Source organism: Mustela lutreola, chromosome 5 (assembly GCF_030435805.1).
Source record: "Mustela lutreola isolate mMusLut2 chromosome 5, mMusLut2.pri, whole genome shotgun sequence".
NCBI lineage: Eukaryota > Metazoa > Chordata > Mammalia > Carnivora > Mustelidae > Mustela > Mustela lutreola.
In genome coordinates this window covers 45,762,254-45,790,008 of record NC_081294.1, presented here as the reverse complement: position 1 = coordinate 45,790,008, position 27,755 = coordinate 45,762,254, and the positions used below count along the sequence as shown (strand labels likewise).

The window sequence follows — 27,755 nt, the reverse complement described above, 5'->3', positions numbered from 1 at the left end:
ACTGAAGTCGTACGTGCTCATTTTGAAAATCAGATATACAAAAATCAGTGAAATATCCCCATTTAGTGCATTGTCTGGGTGGCCTCTCTTAATCCTTTGTGGTCTGTTGGGGCTTTGATGGCTCCTTAGTAGAAAATCCCCCTGATCCAGATGGTCACCCTTCCGTAGTCCTTACTGCGGCACAGCACTGAGCCGAGCCACCCATCTAACAGGGACAGGGCAAGCTGTTCAGGAAACAGGACGGTCGAGCTCAGGCCCCAGGCGTACCGAGGAAGATACTTCTGCTGCTGGAAGCCCAGGAACAGCCGTCCCACAGTGACAGGGACTCTGGGTCAGGCGTGGCGTTCCACCTCCTATGAGTTTTATTTCATTTCCTATCCCGATGATCTGACGAGGTGCGACTGTCATCTCCATTTTAGGGATGAGAAAACTGAGGCCTAGGGGAGCTGGCACGTCTTCTCTTCCTCCAGGAAGTAGCTAGCAGAGCAGGGAATTGAAGAGGGGGAGGCTGGCTTCAGAGTGAATGCTCCGCACGCCAAAATGCACAGCAGGGCACTGGGAACAGAAGAAACTTGGGGAGCGAGGGCTCCCCAGGAGAGTTTCAGGGGACTCCTCAGAGGGGTCAGGTGGGTGGGACTTTTTGGGCACGAAGAGCCACCAGAGGAAAGAAAACACAGTCCTGAGGCAGTCGAGTTTCCAGGGAATTGGACCGAGTTCAATATTTTCTCACCATGATAAATTTTAATAAACACTGAAAAAGTATTTCATGATTTCTTCTAATTAAAGAGGGGTATTTCCTAAGATTGTATGAGTATCAAACAGAAGCACAAATTTAGCCTATAGAGGATTAAGACACAAATCCTCCCCAACCCTCTAGAATGGGAACATGCTAAATCTCTAAAACCTCGCAGGAAACAAATTAAATAAACCATCTCCTTTCCTTCAAGACAGTATTATTTTTTAATTAAATGAGAAATAATACACATATTCTGCTTGTTAAAAAAAAAACAAACAAAACCCTACAAGTAGAGACAGGGTTAAGCCTTTTCCTGCCTGTACAGATCTTCAGTCCTGCCTTAGTCGGGGCTTACTCCTAAGTCAACAATGTCAGTGGTTTGCAGGGTACGTGTCCACGCCTTCTTCTATATGCCGGCACACACATACACATACACGCTGAAAACATACAGAACTGCCTCTGTTTGCGTGTGTTTACATGAACAGGTTCCACAGCTTGCTTTTTCGTTGTTGTTGTTTCTTTTTCATAAATCTCAGAGCTCTGTTTGTGTCATTTAGATCCGGTCCCTTGTTTTCAACGGCTGCATCCTACTCCGTATTAGGGCTATGTCATCATTGATGCCGCATCCCCTATGGCTGGGCCCCCAGGCCGTCTCTAATTTGGTAACCCTTAGAAACAGTGCTGCGGTGAGCAGGCTTCTATGTGCCTCATGGCACACACGCTGTACAGTTCTCTCACAATTTTTAGTCCCCCCCCCCGGGCAGTTTCTGTTTAGAATGGTGCGAATCTTGGGAAAGAAGGTGGGGCAGACTGAGGAGAGAGGTATTTTAAATGGGATATTTGATATCAGAATAAAATGGTTATTTAGAAAAATAGCTACTGTTTTCATATTATACGCTGGATAAAGTAGCATGGGACAAAATCTTGGCGTGGGGCGATACACAAAAGAAAGGCTCTCCAAGAGGGGGCCAGGCCCTGTCCTCCCAGAATCTCTGGTGGGGGCGGGGGATGGGATAGGATGGGCCTACTTCTCGAAGGGAAGGAAATGGTGAAAACAGCAAGATGCGGAACACCGTTAGGATTTGGGCGAGGGTCACTGACTAGGGTCTGGGAAGCAGGGGGACAGGGTGGGCAGACTGTGCTCCTTCCCCAGGCCTGCTCCTGGCCTCTAGGGCCACCTGTTTAACGAGGCCAATCTGGTAACCATCAAAACCACAGCACGAGGCATAAATTCTCTGGGGCTGAAGGGAGGGCTGCTCCTCTGAGTTCACAGATCGCTCCCTGGGTCAAACACTCCCACCTGGCCCATCTGAGTGAAGAAGGTCTGTCTAACCTGGATGGCCCAGAGTTTCAGGGGAAAATGCGGTTCCTTAGTAACTTAGTAAAGCTGCCTCTGTGGACAGTGGTGGTTAGAAAGGCACATTTCCTGCGGCTTTTAACACGTTAATGGTATATGAAGGAGGAGACAACCCTTCAGAAAACAGCCCTGCTCTGCTCCCAAGTGTGCACCAATTAAGATGATTACTGGTTTCCTTACAACACAAATACTAATGGCCTGTCACGCTCTGGCATATTTTTCTTGGTAACCTTCAACTTGGAATGATTAATATGGCTCCTGTGGCAAGGCTCATATACACGAAGGCAGAAAACGGGGGATGGAGGGGGGCACCCAACTCTGATGACGGCATTTCCAGGGAGGCAAATGTCTGTGAAAACAAGTTCTGAAGGGCTGTGCGACCATAGGAGGTCACGGTCATGATCAGCGGGGGAAAAGGTTCTGGGAATGCTCTGAGGAGTCAGGATCAGGGCTAGCTGTGTGACTCGGCCGGGGTCACTGTCCCTCTCTGGGCCTCAGTTTCCCACTTTTAAAGACTTTTTTCTTTTTTTCATTTGACAGAGAGAGAGAGGGAATGCAAGCAGGAGAGTGGGAGAGGGAGAAGCAGGCCTCCCCCCAAGCAGGGAGCCCGATGCGGGACTTGATCCCAGCACTCTGGGATCATGACCTGAGCCGAAGGCAGGTACTTAACTGAGCCACGCAGGTGCCCAGTTCCCTACTTTTAAATGGGGATCATAATCCCTTTCCTGCTTGCCAGGCAGGGTGTTTGTACAGGAAAGGGCTTAAAGATGCAAAGTGAGTACTTCCTTGTTATGGGCACTAGTTAAAACGAAAGCGCTGGGGAGGATGCATGGCACAGCTCAGCTGCTAAGACAATGCCTCCCCTTTCTACACTCCATCTCTGTAAGCCTCAATTTGCTCATCTGAAAAATGGGGACAATATAGAACCACCCTCCGAAGGGTGCTGGGATGAAAGGTGCCAAGTGGTCGGCAAGCCCAGTGTCTGAGCTAGACTGACGGTCAACACTGTGGCCACAGTTACCATTCCTGCTGCTGTTACACCAAGCCAGGGAAACTGGCATCAGCCTTGAAGCTCCCAAGGAAACTCCACCTCCCCAATTTACACTGTCTAGAGACAGTTTCCTCCATAAAGAACACTTCAAATTCTCCTTCTATGTCATTGAGGCTGGGGAGGGCACCCAACAGCCCTAGACAGAACTCCTTCCCAGTTCCATGTCTTTCATTCAGGGAGAAAAGTGGTAAAGACTATCTCCATCTGGTCTGTTCAGACATACGAACTGCTAGGTAGACGTACCAACTCCCCACTGAGGGTTTTGATCTAACATTCAGTGATTAATGAAGATGTAACCACAGGAGGCTCCCCTAACCATCCCTCCCCCAGCCCATTCATCTTATGTAAAGCACAGTGCAAAGAGTCTCAAAGTCTTCTCTCTCAACTCGGTAATCACCCCTAAGTCCTACATTTTGGAGTACCATGGGCATCATAGCATAGGGGAGCTCACAAGCTTCCAGGGCCAGGCAGCTGAGAGATGTATATGAAATGGGCCAGATGGAAACCCACAAACCCAAGTGGGGTCACACGGGGCCTGTGGGCCCAGAGATGCTATCAGGAGAACCAGAGGTTCGGGTGTTTTATGGGAATCCTCCCAACTTCCAACTACTGACAGACAATTTAATCAGATTCTGAAATTATTTTGAAGGCCTAGTAAGCAGGTCTATGGGGATATATCCAGCACCTTGAAAGGAACATAAACTCTTCAAAGCCAGAAATTTATGACCTAGAGCAAAGAAGGAGTCATTTACCAAATGGAGTTCTCTAAACCAAAGGAGTTTAATGGATCAGAAAAGACAATAAAAACCACCTGTATTTCTGCCACCCAAACACTCCTAGCACTTTATGCTTCCAAGCACTTAAAAGTATATGTATGTTTGCAGGTGCTCTGCCTGGTTTTTATATTTCATAGGTTGGGCCCAAGTGTGCACGCAGACCAACGTGTTGAGGACTCTCTGCCTGCGCTCACCTCTACCTTGCAATCATCTTCACATGCTGCCCTCTTCAGGCAGCTCCTACAGCAAACCCTCTTCCTTCTTTCTGGGCCCTTTCTCAGGAATGCACTGGGCCGAAGTTCTTCAAAGTCATGGGATGGTGCCCATTAAAAGAAGCGAACTACTGTGGGCTCCTTACCCAGGGATCTCTCTGAGAAATATTAGCCAAAGCAGCCAACTCTCTGACTTCCACGTGGGAATTTTCACTGCAAAGAGAAGCATCTTCATAGTTGCTAAAAGAATTTTTTTTTTAAGATTAAAATTCAAAATGAAAAGGCAAATTAAAAAACTCCCAGCTAACTCTTGGATCCACTGAACCCCCGTGGAGAAACTCTGGTGTAAGGCACAGGGACCCAAGGTCCTTGTGAGTTGAGCCTCTGAAGCTTCTCTTTGTCTGGGAGTCTCCCCCACCCCCGTCCCCCACCCCATGGGGTCTTCTTCCCTGCAAACCACAGGGCTTAGAAACCACAGAGGCCACTGGTTTTTCACCCATGCACCCTGGGGTGCTGGAGTTGAACCCAGGTGTTCCTCCCACCTCCTCAGGGCTGGGGCGGGGTGGGGGGGCATACTTGACATTATTTTCTACATTGACTCTTGGGCAAGATTTCTTTTTAAAAAAGTTTTCACTATTGAAAAAAGGAAAAAAAAAATGTTGGCAAAACAGACATAGGCCAGTCTCCTCACTTCACAGATGGGGAGATGATGATCCGGAGCGGGGCAGGGCTGGCGACAGATGGGCCTGAGGACGTGAGTTTCCTAATGGGCTGGTGCTCCCTCCCTCAGTCCTGCCACCGGTCTGCCTCGGATTCCTCCCCCAGATTTCTCTTGCCTTTTTCCTCCGAAACCCCTGGGGCCTCTCAGCTTTCCTGGTACACCCTGTGTCTTCCCTGAGAGAAGCACCAGCTCCTTTGGTTTTCAAGGGTTCCCTACGTATTTCTGACGTGTAGATGGGAAGACACAACGCAACAGGGGTGATCTGTGCAACGTGGGGGAGCCTGTTGAACCTGTTATTGTGTCAGATGTGTGCAGCCAAAGGTCTCTAGCATATTCGAGGGAGGGGGTTGGCCCAGTTGGCAGATCTGTAAACGGAGACATAATCTTAGCTGGAGATACCTGTGAGTCCACAGAAAGAAGAAACAAATTCAACCTCAGAATCCGTTCCCGTTCTAAACATTAGCACAGAGGCTTTCAGGAAATGGAGTCTTGCAGCCAAGCATCCCACTGATGGTGGCACTAGGGTACTAGGGCTGTGACCCAGAGGAAGAAGGGGCTGTGGGGTGGGGGTGGTCCTTGGTGGACCTGCGTTCTAGACCTGAGTGAGGCTGGCCTCTCTATGTGACCTTAAACCATTCATTTATCCTTTCTGGGCCTCAAGTTCCTCATCTCTGAAATGTGGCCACTGCCACAGAGCTGACTTCGGTGGGTTGCACTAAGAATGGAAACACGGGAGGGATGGTGTCTGGAGTCAGTTTGACAGGTCTGCCACTTAACCCCTGCGTTTCAGTCTCTTCATCTGCAAGATGGGAGGAAACCAACTTCCTCAAACTGGGAGGCATAGAGAGGTATCAGAGAGTCTCACTAAAAAATAAACTTAGGATACCAAAAAATCAATTCTTTGACACACAGTAGCGGTGTTTGCCTCAAACACACTGTTCGCAGCAAGGGGTCACATAGCCAGCAAGCTTTCAGCAGGCATGCCCACTCCCTGTACCTCTGCCCTTCAACTGCTCACTCTACAGCAGGAGAGGCAGGTACCGGGCCTGGAAGCACACAGACCAAACAGTGAGGGTCCACCTTCTAGGCTCAGCATCCAAGCTTCAGGGCCCCAGGAAAGGGAGACCAGCATGGGCTGGAGCACCCAACATGACTTCTCAGAGGACCTGACCAACTGTGGCCTTGCAGGGTGACGAGGAGTGTGAGGAAGAAAGAGGGTGGTACTGGGGGCTGAGGTGGGCCAGGCCGGCTGGACTCTGTGCCCTGTGAGGGCAGACACCTGACTCGGACCCCTCATCCGTCCCATCTCAGCTCTGTGAGCGCTGGCGAGGCCCTATGTGGCCAGAGCATCCTACATCTGACCACGACCAGTGCCAGAGCCTGATGATCTAGCTGCAGAGATGAAAACGAAGCAAGCAAGCAAAAACCAGCACCGGACTTGGAGTAGAGATGGCAATGCAAGTGACTGGTGGTTGTTCATGAAGTGACAGGCTCACATGACCATAATGGGGTCTCGTGGCATCCCTGTGCCCGGAGTTCCAAGAGCCACAATGCCATCATGTGTTTGTACCATTCAGAGCACAGCAAATGTATGTCATAGTGATAAGGACAGACAGACACACAGCTATGGGTTTTCTCCCAGGTGGAGGCAGGGGGCACCCATCCCCATCTGGTCACATGGACACCTGAGCTACCAGAAAACACCACACATATGGCAGGAGATGGAGTCTGGCTTTCTGAGTGGTCACCAAGGGGCTGGGAAGGAGTTTGAGCTTTGACCAATGAGGAAATCGATGAGAGAAATTCTCCTTCCTCTCTCCTGTCCAGGTGCAGGGATGACGCATGCCCAGATGCTGTTCCTTCTCACAATCTACGGAGGCAGCCCCCAACCCAGCTGACTGCTCCTGCCTGCCCACACCGGACCTTACTGTACAGTGGGAGCCTCTGCTGCAATTGCCTCTGGTTTCTTGCTCCTTCTCCCTTTTTTGCCCTCTGCCTCATTGTCTTGGGTTTGCTCCTTGCTCGCTGTGGCTTAGGGCCTGTTTTTGAGAAGTAAGACAAGGAAGAACCATACATTTGTTCTCATTTGTAAAATAAAAAGTCAGTCATTTACAAGCCCGGGTGATTCAAGAGTCATCAGTAACAAAATGACTTGCCTGGGGCACCTGGATGGCTCAGTTGGTTAACGAGGGACTCTTGATTTCAGCTCAGATCCTGATCTTAGGATTCTGGGATCTGTACTCAGTGAGGAGTCTGCTTGAGGATTCTCTCCCCCAGTCCCATCCCCCTAGTCATGTGTACGCGCACGCATGCGCACACACACCCTCAGTCTAAGATAAATAAATAAATCTTAAACAAAAAAATGACTTGCATGCAACACACCTGATAACACATCCCACCCAGCGTCCTGACACTATGGGAGAGGGTGAGATGAGGAGACAGCCTCAGGCGGACTTTGATTCAAGGCCTCCAAGGCGCTCTAGTATCTGTCCATTTGTTGAACAGACACTTAATGATGTCGCTCTGCACCTGGCACTGTGTGGGGTGCCAGGGATGTAGAGGTAACTAAGACATGGTCCACAGCCTCAGGGAACTTATGGTTGAGTAGGAACGTGGACATGGCAATGCCGGGGTGGGCACCATACGTGAGCTATTTCAGGAGGAGGGCAAAAGGAGGGAAGGATCCTCGCTGCCCTGCTTGAGGATGAGATGGGGGAGGAGATGGCTTCACTGAGCCTGGTCCAGAAAGGTGGAGCGGAATTGCCAAGAGACAAGGGCTTTGTTTCATTCCTCCAGGTGAGGTGGAGAGGGCTTCCCCTGTAAGCACCTTTGCTGGGGAGCTGGCAAAGAATTAAATCAAATGTGGGGGGGATGATATTTAAATAAATACCGGGGTGCAGCAGTGGCAGCATCACTGCTGTTTCTGCTCACCAACTAATGCTTCACCCCCTTTACTATCCCTCCCAGCACCCCCAAACCTACACAGAAACACCACAGCCCTGGAGATAGAAGCCATAACCAATGTCGGAAAACTGATAGAAACAGCAGTTCCTGCAAAGCCAAGGTGCTGGCAGAAACAGTACCTTTGGAAGAACACCTCCTGCGTAAGCGTCCAGCCCTCACCAGGACTCAGAGCTCCGCAGAGCGGGGCTCAGGGAGTGGGCGGTAATCAGAGAAGCAGAGGGGGAAGTCAGAGTGGGTGAGGGGGCCTGGGTCCGAAGGCAACTTTCAGAAGATACAGTTTGAGGCAGGAAATCCCATTTTTTAAAAAAGTTTACAGTTTTGCCCGCCTGAGTGAAATCTCTTCCTCGTCGTACTTATAATCTGATGTAAGACTTCGGAGAGAGCAAAGCTTTCTTAAACCTGAAAACATGAATAAAATGTCCTCAGCAGCTGCTATGGGGAGTTTGGCCCCTTGAAATATGAAGAAACAGTCAGTGGGAGTGCAGCTGTCATCTGGTGTCTGTGTTCAGGCTCGGGGCTGCCCATCACCTTACCGAAGTTGGTCAACCATTTACAAGGCTTTGCCCATTAAGTGCCAGCAAACAGGCTTCTGCATGAACAGACATGTAACTGGCATAATTGGAAAAATGGCAGGTGACAGTGTCAGATCCAAGGCCATTTCCCTTCTGCTGCCTGATAGGCAAGGCCTCTGGGGGCAGAGACCAGAGAAATGGTAGAAGGGAGTGGGATGAGCCTGGGGCCCACTCATCTCAGGGAAGCTCCCGGCCCCACAACTCACTAGTCATTTGACCTTTGCCAAATCACTTCACCTCTCCAGCCTCAGGGTCTGCAAATGCAAAATGGGGGTCACAACTATCCCCATGTCACAAGGCGGCCCTGGAGAAGTACCGAGACATGAGTACAAACCACTTCAGCATGGAGCCTGGTACACAGTAAGCATTCAGTCAAAGGCCAGGAGACCCTGATTAATAGGTGAGCTTTAGAGCGCCCGGGTGGCTCAGTGGGTTGAGCCTCAGCCTTCGGCTCGGGTCGTAATCTCAGGGTCCTGGGATCGGGTCCCGCGTCGGGCTCTCTGCTTGGCAGGGAGCCTGCTTCCTCCTCTCTCTCTCTGCCTGCCTCTCTGCCTACTCTGTCAAATAAATAAATAAAATCTCTAAAAAAAAAAAATAGGTGAGCTTTAGGCCCACGTGGGGAAGGATGGTCACACTCACAGAGTCACTGCCATTACGGTGGGCTGTGTTGAATTTGCCAGGCATTTACGCCACGGACTGAGCCACGTGGATGTGGTTAAAGTCGTCTGCAATGATGTTTTGAGAGCTTGACCCACTGCTATGACCTGACAACAGCTGAGACCCTGCGTGCTGCACGCGTGCTGGAAGAGCTCAGATGACGGAGTAATATTCCTACAGATGTGTTCTCAGGTTCTGGTGTCTTTTCTCCTCCCCTCGAAGGAGGTCCAGCCTCTCAGCTGATCTGTAATGCTGCCAGAAACTCTCTCAACAGAAGTCTGGAAGCCAGCGGTGTAGCTCCTGAGTAGCCCAGATTGCATTCAGCAGATGCTACTTTGCCCAGCTGGAGCACAGGGAACAGATGAATGAGCATCGCAAGAGAGCCTACAGCTAGCTCCTTCTGAGGAGCTCCTCGAACTTGTTAGCAGCAGCCCTGATGCTGAGTTCTCGAAGCAACTAAGGTACTTGGTATTCAGTGATAGCATGAGTATAGCGGCTAATGATCGTCCTCTGCCTAGTTAGGTAAAGAAAAATGTGTTTGTCTGGAAAGCAAAGATAAAAGAAGCCCATACATCTTAAAAAAAAAAAAAAAAAAAGGGAGGGGGCGCCTGGGTGGCTTAGTCGGTTAAATATCCAACTCTTGATTTCAGCGCAGGTCAAGAACTCAGGGCTATGGGACTGAGCCCCGTATGTAGGGCTCTGTGCTGAGCGTGGAGCCTGCTTAAGATGATTCTCTCCCTCCCTTTCTCCCTCCCTCTGCCTGGTGCCCCTCTTCACTTGCACACCTCTCCTTCTCTTAAATAAATAAACAAACACATTAATAAATAAATTTTTTTAAAGGGCAGTAAAGGGAGGGAGCAGTTAATACCACAGAAATCAGCAATGTTTCAAATCCGGGCTCCCCACCTTCACTCCAGCTGTTGCTACTTTTTACCAGCACGTCATTGGCTATTTCTGTTGGTTTTGGCTGTTACAGATAACACTACAGTAAACATCCATGTCCAGACATCTATTTGCTCATCTTTGATGGTTTCCTCTAGAGATGGAATTGCTAGATCAAAGGCTATTTTTAGGGAGTTCTGATCCACATGCCGTCACCTTACACTCCTGCAAACAGGGCAGGCTGGGTTCATTTCCCTGCATTGCTGAAAGCGGACGTTTGAGCAAACACTGCCCTGCAGAGCCAGGATCCCGCACCTGGCTCCCACCATGCTGAAGATACAGGGCAAGCCCAGACACTCTACACCAAGCACCCACTCCTGCTTTCCTTTCCGGCACCTCCTGCTCCGTGGCGACTGCACATCACTGCTGTTTCACGCTTGGCCCTCTGGAGTAGCACCGTCCAAGCGAATTTTCTGTGATGTTCTGTCTCTGTCCCATCCTACGGGGTAGCCACTCGCCATGTGAGGCTACTGGACACGTGGAATATGTCTTGTGTGACGGAGAACCTTAATTTTTAACTTCACTGAGTTTCCATTTAAATTTCAATAGCCACACGTAGCCGGTGGCTACTGTATTAGACAATCTAGCTTTGGGGGTTCCAGAAGGACTGTGGCTTATGGTTCTTCTGTAATTGATAATTATGGCCATAAGAGATCCTGCATTATTTGCACCAGCCCTGATTTCAAATATTTTGTTTCCCACTGATCCACAAACATTGACATTCTGGAAATTCCATAAATGTCTGGAAATTCTGATATTTCAGAATTTAAATTACACTCTCCCAGACTGCACTTCACACATAGAAAGTTATGTCACGTTATGTCTCCTTAAAGACTGGGAAATATTGGGCTCCTAGCTCAGCAGAGAAGCAGAGGTCTGTCACTCAAGGGGTATAGTCTCTCAACAATCACTACTATCAGTCTAATGCTGATATACCATCCTGCCTCTGTGCTTTTTATGCTATTCCCTTAGGCCAGGGAAACCCCTTCAATAGGCAGTGACATCTTCTCTAGGAAGCCCTCCCTGATTACTCCCTTTTAGAATTAAAGGCTGCATCCTCTTTGTGACCACTAAACATGGCTCATGGCTCAGGTGAGAGCCTCGAGTCACCACTTGGGACCTATTTAACACTTATTTTATTGATTTATTGAACATTTAATTTATATATTTATTTAACTAATTTATTTTACAGAGCGAGAGAGACAGTGATATCAAGGGAGGGACAGAGGGAAAAGGAGAGAGAGCATCTCAAGCAGATGCCACACCCAGCATGGAGCCCGACGCAAGGCTCGATCCCACGACCGAGATCATGACTAGAGCCGAAATCAAGAATCAGATGCTTAACGAACTGAGCCACCTAGGCGCCCCTAAGCCCTATTTTAGATAAAATTTGAGTAACTTTAGTACTGGATTTTTTACTCCAAAGCTTATCTGAAACAGCAAATGAGGCGGGAAAAAGGCTCAGAGGGACAGAGACACTGGAGGTTACAAGAAGTAAAAATCATCTAAGTGTCAGGCAGTAAGGGAGAAGAGTTAGACAAATACAAATACCCAACCTGGGCTCCTGAAAACTGAGGCACTGGGTCATCTTGTGCAAGAGCAAATACTTTTCAAGACCTAAGTATTTCTTGAGAGTAGGGTTATAGTGAAAACTGATGCTCATTAAGACAACTATAAGGCATCAATTGCTAACTCTAAACACTGGGTTAGAGGAAAGAAAAGTCATCCTAAAGTTCTAGGATTTAAAGCTTGGCAGGACTTTAGAAGTCATCCATACTTTCTAGATGCAGACACTGAAACCCAAGGAGATGATGTAATTTGTTCAAGGTCACAAAGCTGTTTACTGGCAGGGCAGGAACCAAAGGTGGTCTACCAGTTCTCATTGCAATACCTGGAAAAGTCACTTGATGAAGTTTTTTACTCCATGACACCACTGAACTGATGAGGAATTAATGGAGGAAAAAATAATGTTTCTTGACCCCACTACACAAAGATATTTTCTCTTGTCACTAATGATAAACACTGTAAAAGGATATCTCTTTGTATGGAAATGGTGTCAAAAGGAAGACTGAAACAGGAATTGGTATTTTTATCTTTATGATGAACATGGTGTGAATAGCATGACTTGGGGGTGATATAATACTTGAGAGAGCATTCTCTGATTGGGGTGATTAATATCCAAATTGGTAATACACATGGGCAATACATTCAGTCTGTAGTGAAAATGGAATCCCCCAAACACACGACTGTCCATCATGATGCAAATGGCGGAAGAGAAGTAAGTGGCTGATGATACACCAATGATTTCAATGACCTGTGTACCCCCAGTCATTTATTTTGGGGCTCTGGCCATGGAGAAAGAATAATAGGATTGATCTAAGGCAGTTACAAGGCACCAATGATAGATAAATAGACATCTGCCCACTCTATACCAGAGCAGGTATTCAGAACAAGGTGGTTCACAGAGAAAGACAGCTCTTTAAATGATACCTTGCGATTACATTGCAGCCTTCCAGCAGATAATAAACCTTCAATGTCTTGAATAATTTAAAATTTTCCAGCGGCATGAAGGTTGAAAGGAAAGAAAATCACACTCTGCTTGAGAGGGAGAAAAAAAAAAATCCTCAGCAGATCAACTGTGCGAATTCTGGCAGAAAAATGCCCAGTTTTTCATTCATTTTCCTGATGGGTGGATATGATCATCCCAGCCCAACCTGGTCCCTGATTTTCAAAGTCAAAGAGCTGAAAGTAAATGGATCTATGAGAAATAAAATCAGAAAATATAAGGTGTTAAATCTTTACGTGTTATCACTAACGTCACAAAGATGGTAATACATAAGAGTGTATTATTCTGGATCCAAATAAACTTGAGTTTGGATCCCAACTCCACCTCTCACTTGTGGTGTGAAGTTGATCTTTCTGATTCTGTTTTATCACCTATAATATTCAGGACAGTAATGATAATCATAGCATTCAGTGAGCTTATGAATGAACAGCTCTAGGCATATATTAAATGTTAATAAACAATGGCATTAATTATTAGTTTTATAAATTATTATTGTTAATAATGGTAGTTTAAACTTTGGGGGTCTTCAAGGTGTAGCTAGCTACAAGGGGGATGAGGGGAAAAAAACAGGGACAGACGAATAGTTTCATATCAAGGAACATTATGGTATCTACATCAATGCTTATGGTGTGGTTACTCTGAACCAGCCACTGCTCTGATCCCTCTATGAGCAATATCTCAATTAATCTGCACAGCTCTTTATGGAAGTACCCAGTTTTACTAAATGAGACACAGAGAGATTAAGTGCTAGTTCAATGTCACCTATTGTCTGACTCTAGAACAAGGGTCCTTAGAACCCAAGGATTCAAAGCCCAGACCACTTAAGGTTTAAGTTTTGTTTTTAACTTTTCAGAAAGATTTTATTTATTTATATGACAGAGAGTGAGTGAGAGAGGGGAACACCAGCAGGGGGAGTAGAAGAGGTTTAGCAGGCTCCCCACTCGTCGGGGAGCCTGATGTGGGACTTGATCCCAGGACCCTAGGATCATGACCTGAGGCAAAGGCAGACGCTTAATGACAGCCACCCAGGACCCCCTGCCTTTAGTTTTTTAAGAAACAATTTGCACAAGCACAATTTCATGCCGTTACAAAAACAACAGTGTGGGGCGCCTGGGTGGTTCAGTGGGTTAAAGCCTCTGCCTTTGGCTCAGGTCATGATCCCGGCGTCCTGGGATCGAGCCTCACATCAGGCTCTCTGCTTGGCAGGGAGCCTGCTTCCTCCTCTCTCTCTGCCTACTTGTGATCTCTGTCAAGTAAATAAATAAAATCTTAAAAAAAACCAACAACACAGTATCTTTAGGGGAGTTGATGGTCATAAAAGTTGATCCCTGGTACTGTCAAGGTGGGCTTTTGTAGTTACCGTCATGAGAGCACATGCCTTCGTGAGAGGACTAAGAATACTGTATGTGCTGCGTTAGCACCTAGCTCCAATGTTAAGACGGGGTGGACACTCGACAGCACTGGCTGGGAAACGTATTCAAGGCTGAGCTTTGGCACATATCTGGCTCACACAGTGAATCAGCGAAGGGGAAAATAAAAGGACATGACCTGGGTGTCTGTATGTGCTACTGTAGCCTTGCCCTTGGAGGCCGGTGGACAGTTGGGCCAGCAGCAGCAGCATACTCACTGGCAACAGCCGGACTGGGAGACAGGACTGTGTTCCTGACTTCTGCAGGTGCCTGTGCCCAGCCAGCAGCAGGTGCTCCTGAAGGAAAGCAGGACTTTTGTCACGAACCTGCCCTATGACTGAAGGGCCCCTGGGGCCTGCACTTCTCATCTCAGAAATGTGCAGGCTGGCTAGAGATTCCTGAAAGTAGAGCAGAAATTCCCTAAACTCTGAAGCCGTGCTGCCTGCAAACACGAGGCTTCTTACCATCAGTGGAAAGCCTTGATTTCTTCCAGATTTAAAAATAGATTTTGCATGTGGGTAACTTGCAAATGCCTGAACTTGAGGTTTTGCAAGTGGAGAGCTCGCTAAGAGATAGGATCCGTGGGAGTGTGGAAGAAATATTTAAAAATAAAGGTTGAAATGTGAATAGAACCAGAGTGTCTGTTCTTGAACTTACTCTACCATCACATTTTTAAGAAATATATCTTGCAGTGGAAGGAACTTGGGGGTGGAGATACAAACATGGGCTTCTGAAACATGGAGGGAGCCGTGGGAAGATCACGGCGGAAATAAACCCGGTTGACGGATGTTGCAGGGTGAAATGATTTTAATTCAAGATGAGGAAACGCTTTCCCAAGAGCTGCCGGGTTCATCGTGACGCAGTAGGACGGACCTGGCACTGGGGTGCAGAGGCGGCCATTAGCAGCACAGACCCAGCCTTATGGCAAACCTTGGTAGGTGAGTATGCTGAGCTCAAAGAACCAGAACCTTGGGTATTCTCTATTTCTGAAGTCATAAATGTAGTTAGAAGTGGGCTCACATGAAGGAAGCCCTTTGTGGGCAAAAATTTACAGGTGAGTTTTAAATGTCTCTGGAAAGGGCTGGAAATCCATGTGCTGGAGAAGAGGGCTTTGAAGTCAGGGGGCTCCTAGGCTGGAGGAGATGTGGGTCTACCCCAGAAAAGATGGGACCAGTAACAGAAAAGGCAGGGAACTTTGGATAGAGGACCAGGCAGGGACCCAAGCACATTCTCACATCAAAAGAAATATTTTTTTCCTGGATGTTTCATGAGGAATTTCTTCCATGCCTGCTGCACTTAGAGTTATGAGCTTGGTTAGGGCCTTAAACAGGTGATTATGGTAATTTAAGGAGAAAGTACTAAGCCATTTCTGTCACAAGGCCGTTCCAGCTTGAAAATAATAGTGCCTCCTTGTATTTATAGAGTGCTGAATACTTTCCAAAGCCCTTTCACATCTATTATCTCATTTGATCCTTATATCGGGGCCAGAGATGTGGGTTGTGGCTCTGCTGCAGGGCTTGGAATGATGGGTTTCCCCTGTCGGGACTTCAGTCTCCCCACCGTGGTCCTGGGACTACCTGCATCAGAATCTCCAGACAGAGGGGCAGGGTGGGGATTCCCGGGCTCCACTCAGACTGAGTACCTGGGTGTTGGCGGGCGTGGGGCCTGGGAATCTGTGTGTTAAACATACCTCTTATGCATACCACAGTTTGAAAACCCCTGCTCTAGGATTTCATACTTCCTCAGCAGCAAGTCTTGTCCTATGAGACACACACACACTCAGCCACGGAAAAAACCCTGAAAAAGTATAAAATTCTGATGAGTGGGGAGAAAACAGTCTGGTGTTGGCTGAGTGTATGTGATCATCCAGATAATAACAGCCTCTCGAGGATATAATTAGTGCCCTCGAAATTGGACTATGACTGTTTAATAATTTAAGTGAGATCATCAGGATTAATGAATAGCAGTTGAAATTAAATGTGGGACCATAAATCTACATGGCCTGTTCCAGGCCGGCACTTATTTATGACAAGGCGTCCTAGAAAACCGGGGTCTGGCCGAGGCCGAACCTCTCTCTTTCCGCAAGGGCTGTGTGTGTGTGTGTGTGTTTGCACCTCAGGCAGCCCAGACTACGCACACATTCAAAGAAATCACCATCCTGCTATATGACATAGCATCTGTCTGTGACCTATGTCCTGCCATTGCCAGAATCCAGTGTTTTCCAAGTCCAAACACCGTTTCAACACCATCAAACTGGAATGAGATGCCGGTGAAGAATGCAGATCACCACGGACCCAGAACCTCCGTGGGTGGGCCCTGCCAGCCGGCGTTTTAACAAGCTCCTCGGTTGACACTGCCATGGAAGAGTTACGACCCACAGCTTGAACCCTGCTGGAAACTGGCAGCCACAGGGGACACACTCCAGGTGCTGATTGTCTGCTTTTGAGGTCACTTTCTCCTTGGCCAGCAGGCTGGTGATTCCTTGGGGTTCTTTCCTTCCATGGAAATGGCATCCTTTTCAATGTTCTTACGGAGTTTTTAGCTCTCCTACTTTTCTGATTTCATCTGAGCCCTAGAACAGACCCTTGAGGCAGATGGGGTAGCTTAGCACCCATCACCCCACTTCCCAGTTACGAGTACTAACCACCACCACAGCATCATTAGCAAAGACCGTTTACTGAATGCCAACGTACGCCAGACCCTGCCGAATGCATTGGCTTATGAGATGGGAAAGGACGGGGGTCAAATGGGCTGGGCTCAGCTGGCACCACAGCCCAGCCCAGCCCCTTGGATGAATCACCATGGCCACGGAGAAAGGACATCACTGGCCAGACGGGCCAGAGCCATCCCCATGGCTGGGTGCTGGTATTGTCTAGCTGTCCCTGCAGGAGCAGAAAAACAAACTGGGGTTGAGGAGCAGTTCACCAAATGGATTCTGGCCGTCATCATCCCTCAGCAGGAAGGAACCCGGGTTTTGTGTCTACTACGAATATGTAGAGTTGACTCTGTTCAGGAGCAAGGTCCACTTATAGGTCATTTTCATTCACTCACTGCTTCCTCTGACTTACGGCAGCAGGAATGTGTTTTCTGGGGAAGGTCAGGCCTCATCTTTCCTCCCACCTGGCTGAAATGAATCTGCTGGTTGTAGTGGGGGGTTTCTGGGAAGGTTAGGGTTGATTTGAATTTTACGTTAACAGACGCTGGAATGCAATTATTATTTAGAATATTCTAGAGCAGATATTCTGGCAGCATACAGAAAATAAAAACAACCCCTAACAGTTTCTGAAAAGACTGGGCACAAAGCAGGGCTCTATAACTCCCCCTGTATTCACCCTCATAGCGGATTGTCAGCAATGCCCAGTAAATGCCACGCATTACTAGCACAGGAACGGAGGGCACACAGTTGATGGGGGTTGTTATTGGTTATTTTGAGATTCCTGGATGCTCATAAATAATGTGGGCATCTCTGAAGAGGTCTGCATTTTTGAAGCAAACGAATAAAATTCTTTTTTTTTTTTTAGTATTCTGGGAAGAATGAACGCTTTGGTCTTTCAAGAGAAGGAAGTAAGTATACACAAGGATCCAGAAAGTTTGGAAAAAAGGCAGTCTGAATCTGTTAATACTTTATAGGAACCGACATCACTAAGCCACGCAAGAGGAGAGGATGTTACGATGGCCTCAGACATGCGTATTTCTTTGTTCTAGAGAACGATGCAAAAATGACATTTTCAGAGTTTTCTATTTGAGATAGTAAATCTAGAGACTGAAGAGAAAGGGAGGAGAGAAATTGAACTCTCAATGCCCATGAACACTAGACTGACTGGCAGGACGGCAACGCTCTCCTTTCCATTTTTGGAAGAAATAAATGACGCGTAAGTGTGTAGATTGAGCCTGCTTGATCTTCAGAGCTGTCAAGTATTGCCTATTTTGGGCCACGAACACTGGTTACATTTTAAGTTGTCGTGTTTACAGCTCTGAGGCTACCTCTGGATCCAGCTTAAACCGAAATCGGCTCTGGAGTTGAGGGTTGCCCAATAAAGATGCGATCGAGCCTTTCGGGGGCTGGAAGTTCTACAGAGAATCCCTGATGTAACTTTCCACAGTAATTCACCAGTCGCCTGGTGTCAGGTGTCCACTGATAGGTCAGAGCTAATGCCTACTTTTTGGCCAGTGTGCTTTGTGAATGGGCTAGGAACTGTATTATTTAGAGAACTGGGCTGTTACTTATAGTGACTGAAAACAGCAGACCTATAGATTAGACATAAGCATTTCTTTACCTAAAAACTTTTTGTTGTTTTTACCTAGAAGTTGCTTTACTTAGGAGGTGGGTTAGAGAAAGGATGACAATTTCTTGTACTTTGGTTTGTACTTTCTACTAAACATGAATTTTCCCTTTAGGCAAATGCTGGCAACTAAGAGGCTTGGTATGAAATCAAATACGCCGTGTTTGAATCACTTGCAGAAGTGTCTGGTTCACAGTAAGTGCTACACAGGTACCACACTGCATTCTTGTTATTGCTGGTATGGCCTGGTCCTTGTTGGGACGCAGACAAAATCAGCCCCTTTAGCTCCCCACCTAATGAGCTAAGTGTGAGTGATGTAAAAAGACTTGGTTGGTTTGAGCCAAATCAAGTTAGGTACTAAGGAACCTCTTCCTTTTATTTCAGCCTCAAATTTCATTTCCCTCAAGACCCTGAGTAAATAACAATTCAGGTCAGCCCTAAGCCGAGGGCTTTTTGTGGTCCTGCTTCTGGGGGCCTTATTCCAAGGACCTCTAATAATAACCTGCTGTCTTGGGTGTTGCTTCCCCCCATTATTATGTTTTCAAGGAAACACTAAAACAGTGGAAAGTGTTGGTTTTTAATCCTCACAAGAAAATCAAGAGAATATTAGCAATTTAGCACAGCTGGGCTGCACCAAGTTTTTAAAATGTAGAAAGCTCACCCACCTCAACAGAAGCGTCACCTTTCTGAAAATATAATGCAGCTCTTTTCCACTACAGAGATGATTCTTGCCCAAACATCAGAGTTTTTGATGCTTCAGATACAATCTGAGCAATTTATCTGATTTTTTTTTGCTATCTCAGTAAATCATTTATACATAGTGCTTGATTCACAAAATCCTATTTTTTTTAAGATGCACAAAATATCCCATAAAAATACTGACTCCTGCATCCAGTTGTTCCTGCCAGATACCCACCAAAAGGTTTATAGATTTCCCTCATTATAAACTAATTGATATTCTGTAACAGCTCTAATCTGCTTAGTAGTCCTCTCCTTTGGAGTCCAAGAGAGAAGCATTCCAGATGTCAAAGATATTACAGGAGAAGGGAATCAAGAAGCCTGGGGGTTTTCTTAGTGGTAAGATACCCTAGAGAGGGATACTTAAGATGTGGGATTTTTAAGATTACGGAGCCCATCCGTGGGGAAGATCAATCCTTCCTGTCAAGTGGGATTACCGCCCAGCAGGAAACGATCTCAGTCCCTCCTTACCCTTGGTTTCACCTACCTACCCGCCGTCATTCGTGGTTCTCCAGGCAGGTGACCCTCCTTCTGACATAAGGTTCTCCAGGCAGGTGACCCTCCTTCTGACATAAGGTCAGAAGGTCAACAGCAGCCTAAGGGCACATCACAGTGCCTATGTCATTCACCTCTCCTCATGTCCTCGTGGAGGCATTTTATCATCTCACATCATCACAAGAAAAGGTTAGATGCCACAAGGATGTATTTAGAGAGAGAGGGAGACCGCATTCACACATAGCTTTTATTATAGTCTATTGTTATAACTGTTCTATTTTGTTATTAGTTGTTAATCTTTTATTGTGTATAATTTATCAATTAAACTTATCACAGGTCAGTATGTATAGGAAGGACTACGGTTAATATGGAGCTTGGTACTATCTGTGGTTTCAGGCATCCACTGTGGTCCTTGGGGTATATCCCCACCCAGAAGGGGGGACTCCTGTACTCTAAGGGCAGGTAAGCAGGTAAGCAGGCCACTTACCACCACACTCTTTGAACCTTGGTTTTATTGTCTGTAAGACGGCACTGCCTCTCCTGCCTCCTACTACAGAGGGAGCAATGTTTCACTTCTGGGATGGTCAGGGGAGGTCATGCTCGGCAGCTAAAATACAAACAGTCATTCTACCTGCATGGGCTGCTTCATGCTCTCCTGCCTGGGGTGTGCTCACCGGCCTGGGCTCTGCCTTGCCAGGGAGGCTTACAGGTCCTTGGCCACTAAGCTTGTCCTGGGGTCACTTAGTTCAGGAGGAAAGCGGTAGGAGCAGATCAATGCTGTGTTCTCTGGATCAGCCTCTCCAACAATACAGCTTGTATTCTGGGGTCATCTGACTCCCGTCTCTATTGCACAGTTGCCTCAGAGGAGGAGAGGTGTGACAGTTTATAATGACAAAGGCAGCTCATGGTAGAAAACTAAGAGAAATCCGGATACAAAGTTAAATACGACTGGGTGTTTGTGACACAAAGTACAACATAAAGGCACTAAACATAGGCTCACGGTGTGGAACATCATCTAGCTATTAAAAAGCAGATGAGTTAGCTCTCTGTCTTTTGACTTAAGGGATGTCTGTGATACATTAACAGGAATAAAAAGAGTAATGGGTACAGGATGACCCCATTAAAAGGAAAAAAAAAAAAAACCATGTAAAGATGAGGGATAAAGGCTTTAGCATCAGCGTGCATGGTTTTAAATCAAAGTTCTGCTTCTCTGGGCTAAGTACATGCCGACTACATATTTACTCTCTATATCTCAGTTTTCTCATCTGTAAAATGGGGATAAAAATATGGCCATGTTCAAGCAGAAAAAAGTGGTTTGAGATCACTGAGTCCAGTGGTTTTCACACTGGGAATGACAGAACCCTCAAGAGAGGCAATGGTAACGAATGCATGAATTCGCTTAGCACAAAGCAAGTGCTCAGTAAGTACTACTTCCTGTTACTACGAGCTGTTACATGTTAGTATTACTGTGCAGGATAACGAGCACCAGACTATTAACACTGGTTACGCCCAGTGGGAGTGGAGCTAGAAGGGGACTGGGAGGGTATGGAAAAGGAAATGGAAATGAAAAGACAGCGGACACCAAACAAGACATGCCAATGGCAGAGAAGCATCTGAAAAGATGCTCAACAGCAAAGATCATAGGGAGATGCAAATTACAGCAACAAAATCCTCCTACGCACCCATCGGAAAGGCACAAATCCACAACACTGACAGGACCAAATGCCGACAAGGGTGAGGATCAACAGCAACTCTCATTCACAGAGTCTCTTACACAACTAAACACACCCCTACTATGTAATCCAGCAACTGTGCTCCTTGCTATTTATCTACGAGGGTCGAAACATGTCCACACAAAAACCTGTGTATGAATGTTTGTAACAGGTTTATTCGTAACTGCCCACACTCGGAAGCAACCAGGATGTCCTTCAGCAGAAGAGCAGACAGACAGACCACGAGAGCCACAGATAATGGAGTATTAGTCTGCAGCGAGTGGAAATGAGCCACAAGCCATAAAGCGCCAAGGAGAAACCTTAAAGCCTATTACTAAGGGAAAGAAGCCAATCTGAAAAGGCTACATACAGTATGATTCCAGTTACATCACACACTCTGGAAAAGGCAAAACTATGGGGACAGCAAGCAGGTCAGTTGCTGCCAGGGACTAGGGGGAGGGGAGGATGAACAGGCAGGGGGCAGAAGAGTTTTAAGGCAGAGAAACTATTCAATACAACCCCATAATGGTGGATATATGTCCTCACACATTTAACCAAACCCACAGATTATATGACACAAAGAGCGAACCCCAATATAAAACTATATATTTGGGGTGATAGTGATGTGACAACATAGGTCCATCAGTTGTCACCACTGGACCACTCTGACGGAGGTGCAGAGCTCTAATGAGGTCTGGGGGTTAGCTACGTGTGGGGTGCGGGTGGAGGGGCACATGGGAACTGTCTGCACTTTCGGCTTGACTTTGCAGTGAACCTAAATTTGATCTACAAGATAAAGTGTATTAAGACAAACAAACCTGAGCTGGGGATAAAACCTAAATGCTAATAGTAATTGCCAGCAGATGATGAGGTTATCAGCTCTTTCTGCACTTTCAAAGTCTTCTCCTTCACTCCTATCCCGGGCTCATGCTGTTCTCTCTGCCTCTTCCCATGCTCTGGGGAGTATTATCTATTTACCCATTAGGATTGAGTTTAGCTGGAATTTTCTCTGTGAAGTGTTCCCTGACCTTCTCTGTGCTCCAAGAGCCTGGATCTCCACCAACGGGCAGACATTCCATGGTCTTATGATTGTCTCTTACCTCGTCGGTCTGCCCTTCTAGATGTGAGTCTTTGGGGGGTCTGTCTGTCTTGGTTCTGTGGTATCCCCAGTGTGCCTAGTACAGCATCGAGTACAATCAATTCATGAAATTTGTTGAATATATGAATTTGAATTAAATCAGGACAAGCGTAGAGAAAAACAAAATACACAGTACAAATCTCAGAGTCAAAGAACGAACACAGTACAGTGCAGGTGGGGAATGGCCACCCCAAGAGTTGGGGCGTCCGGGCAGCAGACAGAGGCTGAGAGAGGAACAGACCTGTATGCAGTGTTAAGAACGGTGTGTTGAAATGCAGAGTAGGACAGGGCAAAAATGGATGTCCTTGACGGGTCCCCACGACTGGCAATGGCACGAGAGTGCAGGTCAGAATCAATAAGCCCATCATGGAAAGAGGCCCCAACTCCAGCTTCATCAGTGAGGGTCTCTCCTGTGTGAGCCAGTGGGGCGGGCAATGTCCACGATCCTCCCAGCACCAATCACTGCTGATGAACCATCACGAGTTCTGCAAACACTTGAAACACTTGCTTAAGGTTTCCTTCAAGGGCACTGTTCCCAGTGCACGTGCTTGTTTGTTTGTTCCCTGATGGGGGAACATTCCAGGGAGCCCATCGTCATTCAGCCAAGGCCAATAACCCTTTCCATTACTACATATCCTATTTTTCTGCAAAACCAACCCTATTGGAAAGTTTGGAGGAGAAGGAGAAAAGGAATAGAAAAAAACCAGATGAACAAAGGCCTCTCTTGTTTCTTCTAATAAAACATCTCCCGTCCGGGCAGCGTAATCTGGATGCAGGTCTGCTCCTCTCTACCCTCATCTCTCTTTCCCACTGGTACAAAAACACCTCCAGGGGCGCCTGGGTGGCTCAGTGGGTTAAGCTTCTGCCTTCAGCCCAGGTCATGATCTCAGGGTCCAGGGATCAAGCCCCACATCGGGCTCTCTGCTCAGCAGCGAGCCTGCTTCCCCCTCTCTCTCTGCTTGCTGCTCTGCCTACTTGTGATCTCTCTCCCTCTGTCAAATAAATAAATAAAATCTTAAAAAAAAAAAAACAAAAAAACACCTCCATGTCCTCCTAATCCTCAAGCAAAGCTCACACATTTGAAGAGCTTTTGGACACCCCTGGAAAACTCCACACGCTCTATTTGCAGGCAAGGCTGTGACTGTTCTGGGGTCAGCACCAGCCTCCAGTCTAGTCCCCAGCGCTCCCTGCACAGAGCCCTGGATCTTATTTCAAGCATTCATCTGCTCCAATTTTGTCTCCTACCCGAGGTCTCAACCCTTAGCTGAATTACAATTAGTTGCCCTGAGGAGCCTGGAGGAGACTCATTTCAGAGGAAAATGCCTTCTGCTGGGCAGCCCCAATCTAACCCATAGTTAGCATCTATGAATTTCAACTCTGAGAACTGCCTCTGCTCACAGGGCCCAGAGAAATCTGTCTTTTATGATGGCCCGTATTTGCTGTACTTTGGACAGGCCTCTCCATAGTTCTGAAATTGCTTCTCCCAAAATCTCATTTTTAAAACAATCACTGCTGAGTAAGTTTTCTTCCAAAGCTGCCTTAAGAATTCCTTCTTGAAACCAGAATAATGATTGCTTTTCTGAAAAATGCAGGTTGGGAAATCTGACAGCCACTGTGCTGGACTGAGGGGCATGAGGTAAGAGCTGGCCTCTGGGTTGCATGCCTGATTCACTGAAGAAAAGGGGCAACAATTAGGGGCCTTACCTGTCATTCTCATCTGGGAAATAGGGATAGTATCTCTTCTCTTCCCTATCCTATTAGGGTCTCGCAATGGTACCACATTGGACCAGTATTTTTGCTCTCTGGAGAAAGAGATGCACTTGGAAAATGTCATTCTTATGAAATTTACCTCTTCTTTCTGAAGACTTTCACATTCTTTTATTACTGGGGGGTGGGTATGTCATGTTATTTTTATCACTGAGGAAATTGGGATATTAGAGGTGCAAACCATTATAGCCCAGGATTGGATGTGTTTTATAATGAGCTCTTTTTAGAAAGAACCCTGCTCTTTAATACAATGGAAAAGTAATTTATTGAGAAGCGTCCTTGGGGATAGAGAAGAGTGCCGCACTTCTGCCACATTTCTCGTAACCAGCTGAGGTGAGGAGGGACAGGCTGCCCTGGGAGCCCAGGAACAGGCTTCTCGTCCTTCCTCTGCAACCAGCCAGCTGTGAGTTCTAGTTAAGCCTGACCACAGTTCTAGGCCTTGGGTTTTGCACCTGTAAAAGGAGCAGGCTGAGTGGTATCTGTGATTATCACGTATTCATTAGCAGTGCAGCTCCTCTTAGTGAATGCCTTTTCAGAAACCAAACACAGACCATGCCAGGAGAGGGAGCTGAACTCACCCACCCCCGCAATGCCCCACTGCACCAGCAAGGCTCACCCTACTGCAAACAGTGCTCCCTGAGGCACCCCTGGGCCCTTACTGCTCTGAGATGCATACTGAAAGCCAACAGCCTAGATGGTCTTAAAATTCTTGTCTAATTGAGCAGGAGACACACTCGTTTCTAATCCAGTGGATGTGTGGTTTCTTCTACCTCTGGGGGACTCATGCCCCATGACACTCAGACAGGGGGATCCTGCCAAGTGGTGTAGGGTCCACCCCCTGGACAGCTGCTGCTTCAGAACACAGAGACACAGGCTAGCACCAGTCATGGAGGGAACGTCTGTCTTTGTGGCTGCAGATGACCCTGCTGCTGGTGTGGCTTTGTGTGCGTGTATGCATGTGCATATGCATGTGTGTGTGCATGTATGTGTGTGCGCATATGTATGTGTGTGTGTGAGTGCGTGTATGGCTGGGACATGCTTCCTCCCTCCTTGTCCATTCATTCACTCAGTTGCACACAGTCACGGATCCCCTGCTCTAGACCACGAACGATCTAGTGAGGAGGACCAACAACAAAGAGCCATGCAACTACGCAATGACACACGCAGTGGAGTGAGCAGTGCTAATGACATCCCTAACTGAAGACGGTGTGCAGCTGTGGCTGGTACCCCTAGACGGTACCTAGTAGAGCTCTGACACTGGAGGCCGTTAGGTTCAACCAGGCGATGAGACTGCTCAGAGCAGGCGAGCTGGAGCTCAGTCTTCTCAGCTGGAGAATTGTGTGGCAGAGACCAGAGAAAGGCACGCTCAGCCCCTTTTCTAATGTACATCTCCCTCTCCTACCTCTCTTCAAGACGCCCCAAATCAAAACACTTTCATTTCCAGGCACCCTGGCAGACAGGAAGGCCTGGATGTCAGAGTTTTCTGGCCAGAAGTCTTTTCTGAATAAGAAGGCAAAATCTTGAAAAAGGGAGGCTTTGTTCTCTTTACCCTTCTTCCTTCTCCCTGCCTGAAAGGCAGACTTCCCAGAGGTACAACAGCTATTTTGGGACCTTGAGGATGAAGAAGAAGGAACAGACAAGCCTGGTTCTTTGATGATAGCCTGAGGCAGCTATACCAGTCCTGGATCTTATGGTGAAATGAATGAATGAATGAGCCCTTACCTGTTTGAGCTATTGTTTATTGAGTTTTCTGTTATTTGCAGTTCAGCGCACATTGATACAATAGGATAAAAACAGAATCTACTTCATGGGATGTTTTGAGGACTAAATGAGATACTGTGTACAGGGCCAGGGTCATGGCCAGGCACACAACAAGCATCAGTAAATGGTGGCCCAGCTGCTGGTGCTGCTGAAGAAGAAAACCTGCCAACCCTTTGGCCAGTCACTGGATGGAACGCAGGGGCAGGAAGCTGGGGTCGGGGTGCTGGGGGTCCTACCTCGATCACTGAAATCATCAACCAGCACGATCTCGGCGATCAGCTCCGGGGGTGAGCGGTTCAGCACGCTGTGGACGGTGCGGAGGAGGGAGGACCAGCCCTCGTTGTGGAAGGGGATGATGATGCTGGTGTTGGGGAGTGTCTCCAGGTAGCGTTTGCCGTTGCAGCTAGAGGGAGACACAGGGCATAGGAGACAACAGGTTCAGCTCTCATCTTGTCAAGAGGACTCCATAAGCACATGGTTTGGCTAACCGCAAATGCCACTCCTTTCTAGCCTTCAGGGAATGAGCGACAGCCAGGGACAGCTCAGTCACTTTAGAACCTCCTTCCGCTTAGCATCCCGAAGTCACACTTCCAATTCCCTGCACACACGGTAGAGAGGGGTATGTCTACAAGAACCCCCGACTTGTATAGAAGCAGTTACAAACCCACAACAGCATCACTAGGGTTTGGTGTCCTCCATGTGCTAACCTGTTTAAGCCTCAGTCGCTACAGGAGCATGGATGCCCATCCTCATGATTCCAGGTGGAAGACAACCCTTCAGTAACGCTCTGGCCTCTCTCCTCACCCCTCGCACACTCCTCACCAGTGGAGAAGTCATTTGCCCACGCATTTGGACGAACACACTGGGCTTCACAGGCTCAGCCCCTCCCCTCTCCCTCCCTGGGCTCTGCTGGCAGAGGGGGCATTTCCCCCTTTCTCTCCAGAGTCCCATGGTAAGCTTGGGGATGGGAGGCCTGGCCCCATGGGCCTTTAATGTCATTGTAACACCCAAAGGGATTAACATAGTTCCTTAATATCATCAAATATCTAGTTGGTGTTCAAGTTTCCCTGATCTTCTATCTTTTCACAGTTGCTGAAATCAGGATCAAGACAAGGCCTACGGCTGTCTTTAGCTGATTCAACTTCTAAGTCTCTCTTTTCCTTATAGTTTGTTTGTTGAAGAAACTGGGTCAACTGCACTATTGGATTTCCTACAGTCTGCATTTTGCTGCTCGCACTGCTGTGGTGTCTCTGAACATGTTCCTCTGTCTGCCCCCTTTGGCTCCTGTAAACTGGTAGCTAGGTCTAGAGGCTTGACCTAAGTTGGTGAGACATTCTGGCAACCTCTTCATAGTGGTGTGAGCCTCCTACAGGAAGCCCGTACTGCCCAGGTGTCTTCCCTTTTGTGATGCTGATGGCCACTGAAGATCAGGGCCTAAATCCTTCAGTTTATCAGGGGCTTGCAAAATGGTGATACTTTTATTCTATCATTCTTCATTTACTGGCTGGGATATTATAATGAAGTAAAATGATCACAACTATTTGGTTGAGGTACAGAAAAGTATAGGAAAAGTATAGGAAAGACATGACTCATTCTTGATCATCAGTTTTCAGAATGACTTGGTTCCCTACTATGTTCCAAAGATGGTCAATTATTTGTTTTCATTATGAACTCATAAATCTTCACATAATTAATATATTTCAGTTCAGCGCAAATATTATTATTCTTTTTAAAAATTTTTATTTATTTGTTTATTTTTAAGATTTTGTTTATTTATTTGACAGACAGAAATCACAAGTAGGCAGAGAGGCAGGCAGAGAGAGGCTCCCGGCTGAGCAGAGAGGCCGATGCGGGGCTTGATCCCAGGACCCTGGGATCATGACCTGAGCTGAAGGCAG

General features: G+C 47.2%; 1 protein-coding gene across 2 annotated transcripts in view; it reads right to left on the bottom strand.

The window, feature by feature from the left end:
• The window catches only part of GALNT10 (polypeptide N-acetylgalactosaminyltransferase 10), a 214,027-nt gene that overhangs the window by 64,737 nt on the left and 121,535 nt on the right, over positions 1-27,755 (bottom strand). For both annotated transcript variants that reach the window (XR_009353811.1, XM_059174109.1), the window contains exon 4: positions 26,094-26,260. Coding sequence is in view for 1 of the 2 variants with exons in the window: in XM_059174109.1 (XP_059030092.1) it covers positions 26,094-26,260 (167 nt within the window). In the remaining variant the exon portion in view is untranslated. The remainder of the gene's footprint in view (positions 1-26,093; positions 26,261-27,755) is intronic.